Here is a 15,501-nt window from a genome sequence, read left to right as displayed (position 1 = left end):
TGTTATACTATAGTTTTTTTGGGGTCCACTGGCCATGGCCACTGTACATGTTGCACCAATACTTTTCTTTGGGCCCCACTAGCCATGGGTTTCGGTCGTGACCACTGTACATATTGAACCAAAAGGTTTATTTTGGCAGACTAGCCATGGGCATTGGCCATGATCACTGTTGGCCACTGTACTTGTTGCACCAATAGGTTTCTTTGAGGCCCACTCGCCATGTTTGCCATGGCGAGTGGCAACAGCCTTTTGCCGTGGCCATTGTACATGTTGCACCAATACATTCCTTGGGGGCTGTAAGGGATCAAGAGTAAGAGTCAGACACAGTATTAGGTTTCGGGTTTGAAAGAGTACTATTGTCAAAATAATAAGTGGGGTTGGGAAAATCCTGCCACTCCCTAACTCTATGAGGGGTTTCCCTGCCTCAACAAAACTAAGGAGCGTCTATGTCAATATGTTAAGTAAATAAAGTGCCCTCTGTCTTGTGTCCAAAACCCTAAACTGACCCTTACATGCTTAACTAAATACAAGGTGAAAAAGGGTCTTTCTCTGAACTATAAAGTCGTAGCTTATTCTTGAAGTTTCAAACAAAGTTCTAAAGTGCAGAAACGAAAACCAATACTGTTCCACCAGGAAAAAGGGGGTTCTGCCTTCCCCTGTGCTTCTTCTGGGTTCTCACAATGGTATCTGCCCCTTCTGGTAAAGTCAATAATATTTCAATGAATATTCTGTTTTATCCATTTTGTTATCTCACAGTGTAAAAGAGGGGAAAGTAAGGAATGTTTCCACCCTTGAATCCAATCAGTCTTCACAGATTCAATTGTGTTCTTGTTACGCAAAAGAATCAGGGATTTCCTTTGTCTCTCTCGGTTTCCTTTCGAGGTCACAGTTCTTTGAGAGATTTACTTTCTCTTCATCGTGTTCCCTTCTCAAGAGGTATGGCTTCCTCCCTTTTGTCACTATTACACAAGTTCAATTTTTATTTTTCAATTATCTTATCCCTGGTTTACTCTCCAGCAAGGGAATCACTGTTTTGTCACTTCTCTTGTTTCCTTTATTACTCAAAGGGGTAAGGCTCTTCCCTTTCTATGTCAACCGTTATTGGTTCCTACTCTTCTTCCTGGTATACTCTCATGCCAGGGTATTGTAGTTTTTTTTTTTAAGAATGGGGCATGGGTCCTCCCTTTGATCAATGTTCCATACTTTCAAGGTGGGGTGTTTAAACCCCTTTTGGTCACTTCTTCTTTCACCGCTGGTGTACTCTCCTGCCAGGGTGTCACAACTTTCTAATTTGGATCTGAGTCCCAGACTCACTGTTTTCTTGGTTCACTATCCTGCCAGTGCTTCTATGCTTTCTGTTCATTCTGTCCTGTACCCACGAAACACTTCTCCAGTACTGGCTTACTGCCCCTTTCTTCACAAGCCTTCCATCAATTATATTGTCTACTTGGGTTTTCAACCGGTTTGGTTCTGTACCAATTTTTACTGTCATCACTTAGGCTTTTCACAATGTTCGTATCCATATCAATTATATTGCCTTCTCTTGGGATTTTTGCAATGTTCGTCTCAAGTCCATTCCCCTACCTTAGGCATTTCGCAAATGTACGTATCTATCAATTCCATTGGCTTCACCTAGTAGTTTCACAATATTCGTGTCGGTATCAATTACATTGCTTTCTCTTAACATTTTCTCAATGTTGGTCTCTGTATTATTTAGATGGCCTTCTCTGTTTGGGCTCTCGCGTGTTGGGGTCGGCATGCAGCATTTGCTCTGAAGTACCCTGTTAACACATGTGCTCTCCCTGGGCTTACCGGTGTTACTTCGCGTCTTGAGCGTTCGTCGCACTTCTCCGTCATCTCCACTTCTCACCCTTTGACCAACAATGCCTTCTGTGAGCCACTTCGTTAACCACTTGGGTTCCCCTTGTCTGGCAGCTCAGGCTGCCCATGACAGGGACGCTGCAAACTCCTCCCGGCTTGTCTTCGCTGCACGCCGTCTCCATCAGCTTCTGAGCTGGGCGCCGCACTGTTAGAATGGATTTCTAAACTCTGCTCTGGTGAACAAAGGTTTAGGAGGCCACCCTTGTTAGTGAACCAGGGAACACTTCTGGGAACATAGACCGACCAATTCACTGTAGCTTGGAGAGCAATCAAAGCTAAGTCTCGGGAGTAGCAGGGGTGATCAGAGGTCTTTGATGAGCACACCGTAAAACACCAAGAATTACCCTTAGACAGTAGTATATGAAAATATACAATTTATTAGGTCCAACACAAGTGAATAATGCAAAGCAACAGTAAAAATACCACTCAAGCAACACACAATGTAAAATATATACAGCGACTGGAATACATAAGGTAAAGGGTTAAACTCCACCAATTCCTGTAAGGGAAACAGGCAGGCAATCTTTATAGCAAAGACAATCTTAAGAAATAGCAAACCCTAACTTTTTAAGTCTGACCCTACAATGAATGGAGCCTTGTGCTGAATTTTCGATGTGTACATAAAAGCGCTTGGGCGTGCGTAAACAAGTCACAAAGTACCCATTATAAAGAGCAGGCAAACTTAGGGACAGGATTCTGAGTCCGGTCAGGATGCTTAGAAGTTTGGGAGGGTCCACAAATAAACTTTAGAGAAATGCTCCCCAACACACACTCTGCTTTCCATGGGTGTTCCAGACAGCAGTGTCAGAAAACGTCAGATGCAGTGGCACACTCACTCTCTCTCCCTCTGGTTACTCAGCTGTGTACATTTTAAATGTCCTGGTCTTACTTGGTAGTTTTCCAACGTCTAGAACGCAGCATTGGTTTGCCACGTGTGGTCATCCTCATTACTCCACCCCTCTTCCTCATCTCAGTACTAGAAAAGGTTGGAGGAGAGGTGTATAATGTTGGCAATGAAAGTCTGGGAATTCATTTTTCACCTTACAATAAGCCATACAGGAGTGTGGTATAAAGACCTTGGATATTACTAGGAGTTACCACTGAAAGGTTGTTTAAATCTAATATTCTCTTGCCTCCCTGGATTTTGTCTCCCTCATTCAGTTCTGCAGCAGACACCCACCAGGGTCGGTGTCGGGTAGCTCTGCCTTTCCCTGGCCACGTAGGAGAAGGAGAAATTACTTACTGTAATGATCTTTCTATGGATTCTTTTCCCGCAGTATCCTCATCTTGATCTGCTCGGAAACTTTTTCGACAGGGGCGTAGTTGACGTTGACTCAGCTGTCGATCGTCAATCCGTCATGTGACATCAGCCGTCGTGTTTATATAGAGCATGTCACTTCACCCCATGCTTCAGTTCCTCCTTTTTTTCCCCTGTGTCCGAACGTTGCAGAGGAAAAACAATCAGAGGGAATGTTAACCGGCCTATTGAAACATAACAATGGGAATCATCCCAAGGGGGTAACCCCAATGAATTACTAATTGGAATTATAAATAAAAAAAAAAGTTTTAAACAAAAATGCGCGTTTAACCAATGGTCACCTTGGAGCCATTACAGTCTTTCGCTTAGGTAGAAGCGTTAAGCTATAACAGCTTTCTGAGCGGGGCTAGATGAGAGCGGCGATGAGGAATCTGCGGGAGAATCATCCACAGAAAGATCATTACGGTAAGTAATTTCTCCAGTAACCAGAACCACAGCTGCATCGACTGTTCAAGTAGTGCATGGTCACTGTGTTGTCCGTTAGAATCAGGGACATGCTTCCCCTTGAGAGACTGGGTAAAGGCGCTCAGTGCTAGCCGGATGGCTCGCAACTCCAGCCTGTTGATGTGCCACCTGGCTTCCGTTGCTGACCAAAGGCCGCTCACCTGCACATCCTCGCAGTGAGCACACCAACCCTTCAGAGATGCATCCGTGACCACTTGGGTCTGAGGCCAAGGAGGCCAAAAGGTTCCCCCGCCATAAGACTGCTGCGACTATCCCACCAGTCAAGGTCAAGGACTGATCCGTGAGGGCTCCCAGGTACTGAGACCACTGGTTCCTTAAAAGCCACAGAAGGGATCTCATGTGCAGCCTGGCCCCTGGCATTAGAAAAACGCAGGAGGCCATGAGACCTAAGAGGCAGAGGAAGGAAGCCGCTCGCAAAGTGGCATGGTTCCGGAATAAATGTACCATCTGTGCTATGCTGTCGGCTCTCTCTTCGGAAGGGAAAGCCTTCCCTATCTCAGTGTCTTGGATTGCTCCGTTTAACAGGAGCCTTTGGACTGGGATCACATGGGACTTCAAGTTCAGGGAGAAGCCCAGCCTGTGTAAGTAGGGAGGTGGGCTCTAGATTAGACAAAACCTCCCCCGCTGACTTCCCCCGGATCAGCCTGTCGACCAGGTAAAGAAGCACATGGACCCTGGATCTCCTAAGGTGAGCCGCGACTACCGCCATGAGGTTGGTGAAGACCCTTGAAGCGGAGGTCAACACAAAGGAAAGCACTTTGAACTGATAGTGTTTGTCCCCTATGAGGAACCTTAGGAACTTCCTGTGCTTTTGATGTATTGAAAGATGGAAATAAGAGTCCCGTAGGTCTATTAACATTAGCCAGTCCTGAAGTTCGAGAGCATGGAGAATTTCCCTCAATGTCACCATCCTGAATTTGTCTTTCCTCAGGAACTTGTTTAGAGCCCTGAGGTCCAAAATAGGACGAAGACCCTCCTCCCTTCTTGGGTACCAGGAATACCAGTCTGACTCTCTCTGATCTGGAGGTACCTCCTTCACGGCACCCTTCGACAACAGGACTCTTCAGTTCTTCCTGGAGCTCCTGTCCCGGTTGGATTGGAGGCAGTGGGGATCTGCCTGGCAGCTTTTTTTTAAAAGAGCAGACAACTCCACCAAATTGTCTGCAGGGCCCTGGCATCGGAGGGAATCTTCTGCCACTGGAGCCAATGTCCTGCCAACTGTCCACCAACCGGTAAGTCATGGGATGGGAAATCAAAGCGACTTAGAATGTGGAGCCACCCCCGCAGCTGGCCTCTTGATGCCCCTCTCCCCCTTCCGGGACACAAAGAAAGTCACTGTCCCTGCTTGGCCTGCGGAAGCTGCGCCTTCCTGCCACAGGGTACATAGCACCTATAGTCTCGGCCTCTTGAGGCAAAGCTGAAGGCAGGCTTGGCCGGCTGCGCAGCTAGGCCCAGTGATTTAGCAGCAATCTTAGACTCTTTAAATGCTTCGAAAGAGTCATCAGCTTTTTGACCACAAAGCATATCCCCCTCGAAGGGCAGGACTAGTAGACTGTTCTGAACATTTGGGGAGAAGCCTGAGGTTTTCAGATAGCCCTGTCTCCTCCTCACTACTGCCGACCCCATTAACCGACCAACGAAGTCCGCCACGTCCAGGCCCGTCTGGAACGACTGCTTGGTTACCTCCATCCCATCCTCCACCAGCAGTATAAAACCATCCTGCATTTCACCCTCTGGGATGTACTGGGTAGCTTGTTCAACAGCTTTCCACAGACCAAAAGAATATTTGGCAAAACCGTAAGCCACATTAGGCAATACTGACTGTAGTAAAAACTTTCTTGACCAGAGGCAGATTGTATGTGGATGCCGCAGGTCTTGTGGCGATAGAGGCAGCTTGCAAAACAAGCCCTTCTGACGAAGGGTGTGTAGAGGAAAGAAGGATCTCCCCTTGCCAGCCTGTATTTTCCCGTGAAATTGGAGCTTACGGGAGGCATTGCGCATGTGCGTTGCCATAAAATATATAAATAAATAAAAGGCGGCTACGGGGTCAGCTAAAGCCGGCGCAACTGTAGGACCTTTATCAAGAACGTCTTTGAGTTCGTACGCCTGAAGGGGTGCAGAATAATATTTTAAGCCTAGGGTGTCAACCACCCTCTCAACCAAGGCTCTGAATTTAGCATGAGTATGCTTGTAGGGCTGACCTTGCTGGAGCTTTAGATCTGGAGATGTTTCTAGCCCACTGGCGTCTTTTAATTCTTGGGCTAGTGCCAACAAATCGGCCTGGTCGTTGAAGAAATTAACACCGCCTGTGCCAGACTAGATGGGGTCAACATCCCCTTGGTCGTCGGGCTGGTCGAGGTCGAAGATCGACCACATGGAATCAAAGAATCCCGACTTTGATAGTGGTACAAAGGAACGGTCGATGATAGTCTGAGCCAAGGGTTTCCCCGTGGATGTCAACAGGACGGTTTTCAGCGCTGAAGTTGCGGCTTTCAGCATCGAGTAAGACTTCGAGTACAAATGGATGTTGTAGACCGTGCCAGAGATTTTGTAGACAGTCAGCCCAAAGCCAGTTTCCTGGCCCTCGCACATAGGGATTTCGGCTGCATTTTCGAGCACGACGCACAGTCCTCAGTGTCGTGACTTACACCCAAGCACCACAGACAGACATTGCCAGGCCAAAATGTCAGTTACCAACCCCCACAATCGGTGCACCTCTATAAGCCTGAAATCGGGTGAGTTGGCATTGCGGTGGAGGTTTTCTGAAGGGAAAAAGAGTCAATTGTTGAAAAAAAGTCAAGTCAATCTTGAGATCGTGTTCCCGATGCAGCGTGTAAGAGCACGGAAAAAAATAAGTGAAGCATGGATCGTAGTGATGTGATAGATATATATATATATATATGATGCCTGGCGTCAAGTCCAGATCTGACAATCGAGCACAAAGCAAGACAAATCGACCTCCATCACTCTGCAGTGCGTGTGACATTTTCTTCTCAGGGCACATCTTCTATTGTAGCCATGGGAATCTCGCAAGATTCCCCCAGAAATCCAAAAACGTGTGAAATACAACTGGCACCCCAGACCAATCCCAACTCTTCACATGGTTTCCTCTTTCCATCTCTAACCTGTGGAGATTGCATCCCTCCCCCCTCCTAATAGCTTTTTGAGCACTCTTCATTTTCACACTCCACCGTCATTACCATCAGTAATCACTTGCATCGAGCAAGAACAACAAAATGGAGTATTGCCATTTCTGAAAAGCCTTTCTGCTGCAAAGCACTATGGGAGATAGAGCTATTATTTTGGGAGCCGGGGACACCCCCTTCCCCGTCGAATAAATGTTTTTTTAAACAAGGTTTTATTTGATTTTATAATCTAAACAAGGGCCGGACTGTAAAGCTCCTAACTCTTTAGAAAACAATCTTCCCCCCTGATCCCCACATTCTCCCCCCTCAGGAGTATACGGAGTGGATGTCATTTTTGAGCATTTCAAACATTACAGAAGGTGGAACATAGAGCATAATACATGGGGTTTCATCATCAGGGTAGGTCAACCAAGTTAAATACCTATAGTCTCACCAGGCCCTGTCTAATATTTTAAAAACTACTGGACGGATTTGCCCCAAACCTGTCCCGAAAATCGAGTCAACACTTCATTCCCAGGTTTTCTTATTTGGTCCAAATCCGTCCAGCAGTCTTTGCTTGTTGGCTGACCAAAAATGTGACTTTTTCTTGGGAGTAGGAAGAAAAAAATTGTGTTTCTTTTGCTTTCTTAATGAGTATCATTTTTTAACAAACCTTTCCAAGAATGTTCATGGTGGCAGGGCATGTGAAAAACCTTTTGTTCGGAAAAGGTCAAACAAATCCGCCCACCAAGTCATAAGTTATTAGCAATAGAATTTTCAGATTTCTTATAGCTCACAGGTTTCACCTTAACTATAGAGTGGCGGCTCGTATCATTCAACGTCAAAAATATTTGAATTAAGCACAGTTCCTAACTTAAATTCATGCAATTGCAAATATTAGATTACTAGATGTAAATGAGTGTGTTGAGAGAGTATGAATGAAGATACAAACAAGTATAATCTAACACCTCAATTCGAATCCAGTTTTTTGCACATGTAAAACAAAACTATATATACGAATACCAAACTACACATAATGTAATGTACTACCTGAAAGTCTTGACCAGTGCAATTGCAGACATAAATTCCTTGCCTCTCAAGGTTTCAATAAGAAAGTGAATAGCTGTTTCTGGGTCAGTCCGAGAAGCCTCACTGACATCCGCCTCGTCAACACCACTTTCAGAGAGCAATTCAGCCTCCTTTAGGTAAGCCTCCAGATGTGAAAGTTCTTCTGACATGTTAATCACCTAAACAATTCATATAAACAATTAATGTATCGAATGGACACAGCTGTATGTTAACCAAACTGAGATAGTTAGTCTCCAGATGTGCACGCTCTGTTGGCATGTATAGAATGTAAAACATGAAAACAAAATTAATAGGTTTGGAGACGGAAGCGACATCTTAAATCCATATGAAATAGTTTACTGTTAAAAAAAATATGCAGGAAAAAAAAACTGAATACATCTTTACAAAATCCTGCGACGAGTTGAATGGAGAAATGCAAATAAAGCTGATACGGCATACAGCAGTATAAAGGGAGACAATTCACTGTGATTATTCAAATTATTATTAGAGATGAAGTGCTATAACAAACAGACGTGCATTGGACAAGCATACCCTTACACTCCATCAGAAAGAATGTTACGAAAAAATATGTGTGTAAAAATCTAACAACTGCATCACATGCAACAAATAAGTGACATCCAAACCCCACATGTATACAAAGTACAACACATCAATTCATAGAATAAAGATTTTGTTGTGTATTTGATTTAATGATTGAATCATTCTACGTAGGCAAGAAGGATAGCATACTAAAAGGTTCATATGCCAAGAACAAAACCAGGGAAGACTCATCGTAAAACATTTCAGTAAGTATAACAACTGCACGTCTACTTTGACATTTCGGGATGTTGATTGTCTTGCTAGCATCCATTAATATTTTACACCTACATCAGTGATCCAAGTCATTGTGAAAGTGTGTAGGACCCTTCATAAACCTCTGTATGAAGGCCGTCATAGAACATACACATTCTCCAACTGACCTTCCAATCAAATAATGGAATGGAGAAATCCCATATCAAGTTGCAGAATGAGATTCTCAAGAGACAGGAAAGTGCCCAGATAACTTGCTGTATTTCATGGGCACATTTGTGGCCTTCAATATTTTGTATTTACTGAAGAACAGCGCGTGTCATTAAGAAAAGAAATGACATAGTAAAAGAGGACGGATCGACTCCCTGGGTCAGGTGCCTTTACATAAGAGCATTTCTTTTTTAAAACAACTTTATTTAAGTATGTTTGTACATTAACAGCATATGTTTACACATATATTATGTGGTTACGGAACACCACTTGCTCCCTCACAACATTCCCACCGCTCCCTCCCATTATACCTGCCCTGCCCTCCCCCCTCCCCGTCCCACCCAACACTGACAAACGTTCGACCTATTCATTGGCATGTAGGAACCATGCCACTTGCTGCGGTTTATTCACTTGTGTGCTAAAGTCCAGGCCATATTCCAGGATGGGGGGACAAGGTTTCATTAAATTTGTGTAATACCCTGTCCTTGGCTGCCATGACCTTTTCTGCCATTAGGATGTCCCATACTTTTGCCCACCAATGAGGGCTGGGGGGCCACTGGGGACTGTGGGGTCCTCTGGGGCCTTCCAGGCTTGGGCAAAAGTAATCCTCACCGCCAAGAGTAGGTGAGTGATTAGCTTGGCCTTCATACCCGATTTTGGGTATGTATCTGGTACGGGGGCCCCTAGCAGTATAACCTCTGGCTCCAACAGGAGTTGATGTGCAAAGACACAGTGTCTTTATGTAGTGGACACTCCCGTCTCTTGCACACATTCTTAACTGAAATCATTAAAACACCAAGTATAGCAATGCTACTTGCATATTTTCTCACATTTCCAACAGTTCTTCAATGACTAGTCTTCATCAACATTCAGTTATAGAGAAAACACCTGCTACAATGTTTTACAAATTATTTCATCAACACAAAATCAGATACAATTATGAGCTTCACGCGTTTCGGCCTAAGCCGTTCCTCAGGAGCAATTGTCTCTTGTGAAGTCTATTTCTTCACTAAGTGTGAGATATCCAAGGGATAAGTACAGAATGAAAAATTGTCAGTCATTGTTTTGTATTCCATATTTGCTACATTCCAGTGATTTTTAAGGCACACACTCATTATAGAGGATTGCATGGTTAATCACCCGATTGACATCAATTGTCATTGTGGACTGAAGATTGTACGTTCTGGTCCGTTACGGTCACGGAACTCAATCGGAGGTCTCCAACGGAGTTCCTCGATAGTAACGGGCCAGACTCATTGTAAGCCTTCCAGCCATCAACTCTTTGTTTTTGCCTGGTCACCTGAGTGGGAAGGGTATGCCCGGTCATGATCCCGTGCCTGTTGGGCCTACAAACCCAAGTTGCTACTCACTGATGAAGCCCTACAAGGCTGAAAAATGTCTGGGGATGCTTGTGGACTCGAGCTGAAGGGATGTGACCTAGCAGTTCGGGCTGGACTGCCCCTTATGGGGTGGGACCAAGCCGATTTGCATATGGCCTTCCCTCTTCTGTAATGGCCTGGCAGGTGAAAAACGATGGTCTGGAAGGGTGCCCAGAGCAATGCCAGAGGTTAAGATTCATTCTAAACCTTCCAGCCATCACCTCTTTGTTTTTGCTTCTTCCGTAAGGCCCACCCCTAGCGCCCCAGATTTATGATAGTTGAAACCAAAGACAAGCCCCATACGCCTTGTGCGCTTAAAGGATTTTAGTTCTACTAGGGAGTGCCTGAGGGACGGTTAGACCTTTGTGAGGGTTAGAATTATGTCATCGGCATACAATGACAGCTTGTATTGTGTATTTGTCACCGTTAAGCCTTCGATAGCTGGGTTGTCCCCGACACGTTTAGCGAAAAGCTCCATTATTAGGGCAAGGATTAACAGGGACAAGAGGCCCCCCTGTATGGGGCTTGGCTTTGGTTTACCCATAGAGATGTCTTGGGAAAATTATAATTAGCCAGATCATGGTTAGAAAGGCTGGCCCACAGCAGGACACCTCTAGGGTTAGTTTCATAAAAGACCAGACAACTTCATCAAAGTCTTTAGTGGCGTCCAACACCAAGAGTGCCATCTTACATTGGTCCATTGCTGCCATTTCCACCATGTCCAGGGCCTGGAGGAAGTTAGCCCCTGTGGTTCTGCTGATTTTGTCACCATGCCGGTCACAGTTAAACAAAGAGGTCAGGGGTTTCAGGAGTTGTACCTGGATTAAAAAAAAAAAGAAAAACTGAGGCATAAATCCACAGGGCCTGGGGATCTTGCTTTTAAGGATTTCATTACTGTGTCTACTTCCTTCAGTGTAACTGGGCAGTACAGGGTTTCTCTAGCTGTGTCTGTAAGATGGGGGAGGGCTGCCTCTTCGATGTATAGATTTTGCTCCGCTACAGATCGTGGTGTGGCCGACATGGTGTTGCGTAGATGTTCCACTGCCAGCCGAACCTTGGCGTCCTCTGCATAATGCATTGCCCCCTGGGAGTCCCTATGCCGTTATTCTGCTTCATTGTGTTTTTGCTAACTTCCTAACCAAGAACTTGTTTGCTTTATTCCCTTTGGCATAACACCCAGGTTTTGTTGCGATTAGGGCCTGGGCCATTTCATCTGCGAGGTGCGCCTTTAGCTTATTGCTTTCTGTGTGCTTTTTGGGACCACCCCTTTTTATGTGACCGCTCTGCGACCTGGCCCTCTAAGTGTGATTTCGCTATTAATTAAGTACCGCTTCCACTGCATCCCACACTATTGCTATCGATGTGGGGCCCCTCTTAATTTCCCCAAAAGTCATTCCTAATGGCTTGTGCAATATTGTCACAAAGGGTCATCTTGTTGAGGATAGGGTCATATAGTTTCCAGGGTGACCTTGGAAGCAGTGGGGGGATGAGTCATGGATTCAGATTGTTAACAGGATTGGTGCATGGTCCGAGAGGACCCTTGTCCCTATGGCTATGCTATCTACGTATAGCACCAACTGGGGGGAGGCAGTAACAGATCAATGCGGGATGAGGTGCATAGTATGTGTGAGAAGTACCAGTAGTCTTGTTCCCCTGGGTGCAGCAGCCTCCAGATATCTACCACCCCCAGTGCTTTAAATAGGTGTAGCAGCCCCATTGCAATCTTGAAATCTTTTGCTGTTGGCAGATGGGATATGTCACTTCCTATCGCTGGATTTCCTGTTTGGAAAAAAGGGATGCCTTTCGCCAAGAAGATGGCCGTGCCCCCCACCCATCTTCGAGCTACTGGATGCCATACATTTTTGGGGGAAATGTTTGCACCGCATTCTGACATAGTCCTGCAGAGATAGGTGGGTCTCTTGTAAAAACCAAAGCGATAGAGCGGTTCGAATCCACAAGACGCCGCAGGATGGACTTGCGCTTGGCTGGGGAGTTCAAGCTCTTCACATTGAACGCAACAGATCTAATCTTTTATGGGGGCAGAGGGGTCAACTGTGTTTCCGAATCCTCCTCTGAGGAGTGGGGGAGCAGTGGGTGTCAACTGCCACCTGGCTCAACTATCTCTATGCGTCGCTGGTGCAACCAGGACTTAAAGATTAAGAACTGAAACTTTGCAAACAGTGCAATAACAAAATTGGGCCTTCCACACAAGTGACCCATGAGTGGCATTTCACTCCTGGTTTGGTCCACCCGGGTCCCGGGTCAAACCTGTCTTAACATTGACTGAGGTTGGTTATTCTGCGACTGCCTGATGGCATTTGCCCACAAGGGCAGCTGCCAGGCCAGGGTTCAATTCCGTTTTGGGAGGGATCCAGATTTACGAGATTTCCCCACTTTTGACCAAGGTGTGCGTCAGGGTTTAGGGTCTTCTCCCTTTGCTGGCGTGGGGAAGCTCATTGGAGATTCCCCATTTGCACCGGAGTGGGCCTCCTCCCAGATGTCCCCTGCTTCCTTGAGTGATCATCCGCATCGAGCCCTCTATAGTGAATTATAACGTTGCTGGGAAGAGCCATCTGTACCGAATATTCTTATCTTTTAGGATGGTGGTCAGCGGTCCGAGTTCCCTCTGTTTCTGCATTGTAGTCATCGCCAGGATATATTTGGATGCTCCCTGGTGAGTCATTTCTGACTGCGCCCGGGTTGCCGCCATGATGTCTTGCTTGGCAGTAAAAAAGTGTCCTTGTGTGATCACGTCAGCCGGAGGGTCCGAAGGGGACCTTTTCTGCCCTTGCAGCCTATCAGTGCAATCCAGCAGCAGTGTAGCCTTTTCGTGGTGTGGCAGGAGCATCTGGAACTCTTGACTCCCACGTACTTGATCAGAGCCCGATCTGGTACAGACGATGGGATCCCTTTAACTTGCAGGTTATTTCTTCAGGCCCTGTTCTCCAAGTCATCCTTTTTCGCTGCCACAGCCTCGCTTATCCCCTCAAGTTACTGAACTTTATACTGTGGATCCGCAATAACTGACCTTTTTTCCGTCGCTCCTTCCCAAGCCTTAGCTCTGCCTCCATCACACGTCCGTCCAAGTGTTCCATCGTTGCTGAAATCTCCACCATACAATTCCTGAATTCCGTCTTAATTTCAGAAATGAATGACTATGTCCTCCATCATTGCTAGTTGTCCCAGGGGTCGTTTCGGGAGTGGAACATGGATTGCACAGTTTGTCTTTTTTCCCCTTCTCCTGAGGTTGCAGAAGGGCAGCTATGTGTGCTTTTGTGTGCCTTTTGTTGCTTGTCATCTCCAAGGCTCAGGTGTGCTCAATTGCAAGAAGTCAGGGACCCCACCTCTGGGACTCGTTTTCTTGGGGCCTAGTGACCCTGCTCCTCTTCCAGTGGGAAGACCATTGTTGGTGATGGGGACAGCCAAACCAGGACTCCACAAAGGTCTCCGGACCAACCGCCCTCCCGGCCTGGGCTCTTCACTGGATGGTGCATGGTGCCGTGCTTATAGGCAGGCTGCTGGGCTCGCTCCCAGTTTCCGTTGGCTCTCGCTGATGGGTCCCCTGCTGTCCGCCACTTCCATATGTGAGCCTAACCCCCAATAGGGCCACCTTATTCTACATTGCTGCGGGGGAGCTGCCGCCTTCCCAGGCTCTTCCAGAGACTCCTGCTCTCACTACAGTGCTCATGCAGCAATCCTGCACTGGAGACTCTCCTGAGCTGAGGCACAGGACCGCCAGTCTCTCCCTGATCACCTTGTGACTCGCCTATCACCGCCCTGGCGTAGGGGCAGCTGCTTGCTTGGGCGCCCCGCTGCCTTCACTCCACCAGCAGCCGCAGCGGGTAGTATCCAGCATCGCTCATGGGACTGTGTGGCCCCCTGTGGGCTGGTTCAGGTTTACGGCGGTACCGTTCCTCAGCCGTGTTGCAGCCCGCCTGCCCAACAGGGTCGGTAAGACTGCAGATTAGGATCGCCAGCCAGCTGGGAGCCCCCAGCAGCCACCCAGAGTCCTGCAGGTTCTTCCAGCAGAGGCTCGAAATCAGACGGGAGCCCTGCCAGCAGGACGAAATTTTCATCGGAGGATGGGCACCATCTTTGTTCCTGGCTGGGTTACTCATGCTGGGATCTCCCCGGTGTCTATAAGGAGATCTCTCCGTCCCTGGCCACCACTAGCCGCTCTGGGTCGCCCAACGACTCTGCTGCATCATATGCAGCACTCTTCGACTCCCACCTGGGTTATTTACTGGCATAATTTGCCGTTTTTGCCAGGCTCTGCACAGAGGGTCTTGGAGGAGTGTTCACATCGTTTGTGCTCCTAGCCACGCACCCTCAAGAACATTGTTTGATTGAGAGACATACACCGGGTGGTAACAGGATAAGGACAGGAACTGGAGAACATAATTCTTTTTAACACACGACAGAACATGGCTGGTATTTACACATGTTGTGGAATTAATATTTTTAGTTTTTCATATAAGAGCGCAGTATGCTGTCAATAGGACAGCATCACAGCTATAGCTTTTGTTGTATCAAGTGGCTAGTGCATATGGTTGGTTGGCACAGAAATGACATACCATAAAACGATGCAGCGGCAAAGTGAGACCCTGTTCGGAATATAACTATGCCCCATACAGAAACAACAAAACACCAGGCATGAAAACTAGGCTAATCCATACTCTACGAGCAACAAGGACATTACGTGGTCTGGTGGTTACCTAAATTTAATGCTTGCATATAGTGATGTAACCCAACATGAAGTAAAGAGAAGTCATGTGGCTAGGAAAGGCAGAGATTGAGACCTACAAGCAGAAGAGGGGGCTGCTAACAGTACTCAAGATTAAAGGATGTTATGATATGGCATTTATAACGCGCCTGTACACAAGTGTTTCTAGGTCGTGACAAGACAAGGAGGGAAGGGCAAGGGGAGAAGTGCCAGGGGTGGGGGGAGGGAGGGATAATTGCAGGTAGTCAAAAAGTGCAGCCAACGGGTGGCTCATAACTGCAGAGAGAAGTGACTGTAGGGATACATATCACAATTGCTGGGGGAGCCAAGAGGCAGTGCGAGGTGCAACTGGAAATGCAGGGACCTGGGCCGAAGTTCAGAGGGTGGTCAGGTGACCAGTGCGTGGAGCAGATGGGTCATCAGCAGGGGAGAGGAAGAGAGAAAGCTAGAAGCAAAGAGGAAGGTCTTGAGTTGCTTTCGAAACCAGAGGTGGTTCTGCTCAAGTTTGAGAGAGGCAGGGAG

General features: G+C 46.8%; 1 protein-coding gene across 6 annotated transcripts in view; it reads right to left on the bottom strand.

The window, feature by feature from the left end:
• Window positions 1-15,501, bottom strand: part of FRYL (FRY like transcription coactivator) — a 3,055,992-nt gene that overhangs the window by 22,457 nt on the left and 3,018,034 nt on the right. For all 6 annotated transcript variants that reach the window (XM_069631694.1, XM_069631695.1, XM_069631691.1 and 3 more), the window contains one exon: window positions 7,840-8,036. In XM_069631694.1, the coding sequence (XP_069487795.1) occupies window positions 7,840-8,036 (197 nt within the window). The remainder of the gene's footprint in view (window positions 1-7,839; window positions 8,037-15,501) is intronic.

Source organism: Ambystoma mexicanum, chromosome 6q (genome assembly GCF_040938575.1).
Source record: "Ambystoma mexicanum isolate Mex_15411 chromosome 6q, UKY_AmexF1_1, whole genome shotgun sequence".
Classification (NCBI taxonomy): domain Eukaryota; kingdom Metazoa; phylum Chordata; class Amphibia; order Caudata; family Ambystomatidae; genus Ambystoma; species Ambystoma mexicanum.
This window is presented reverse-complemented; position numbering and strand designations above follow the sequence as displayed.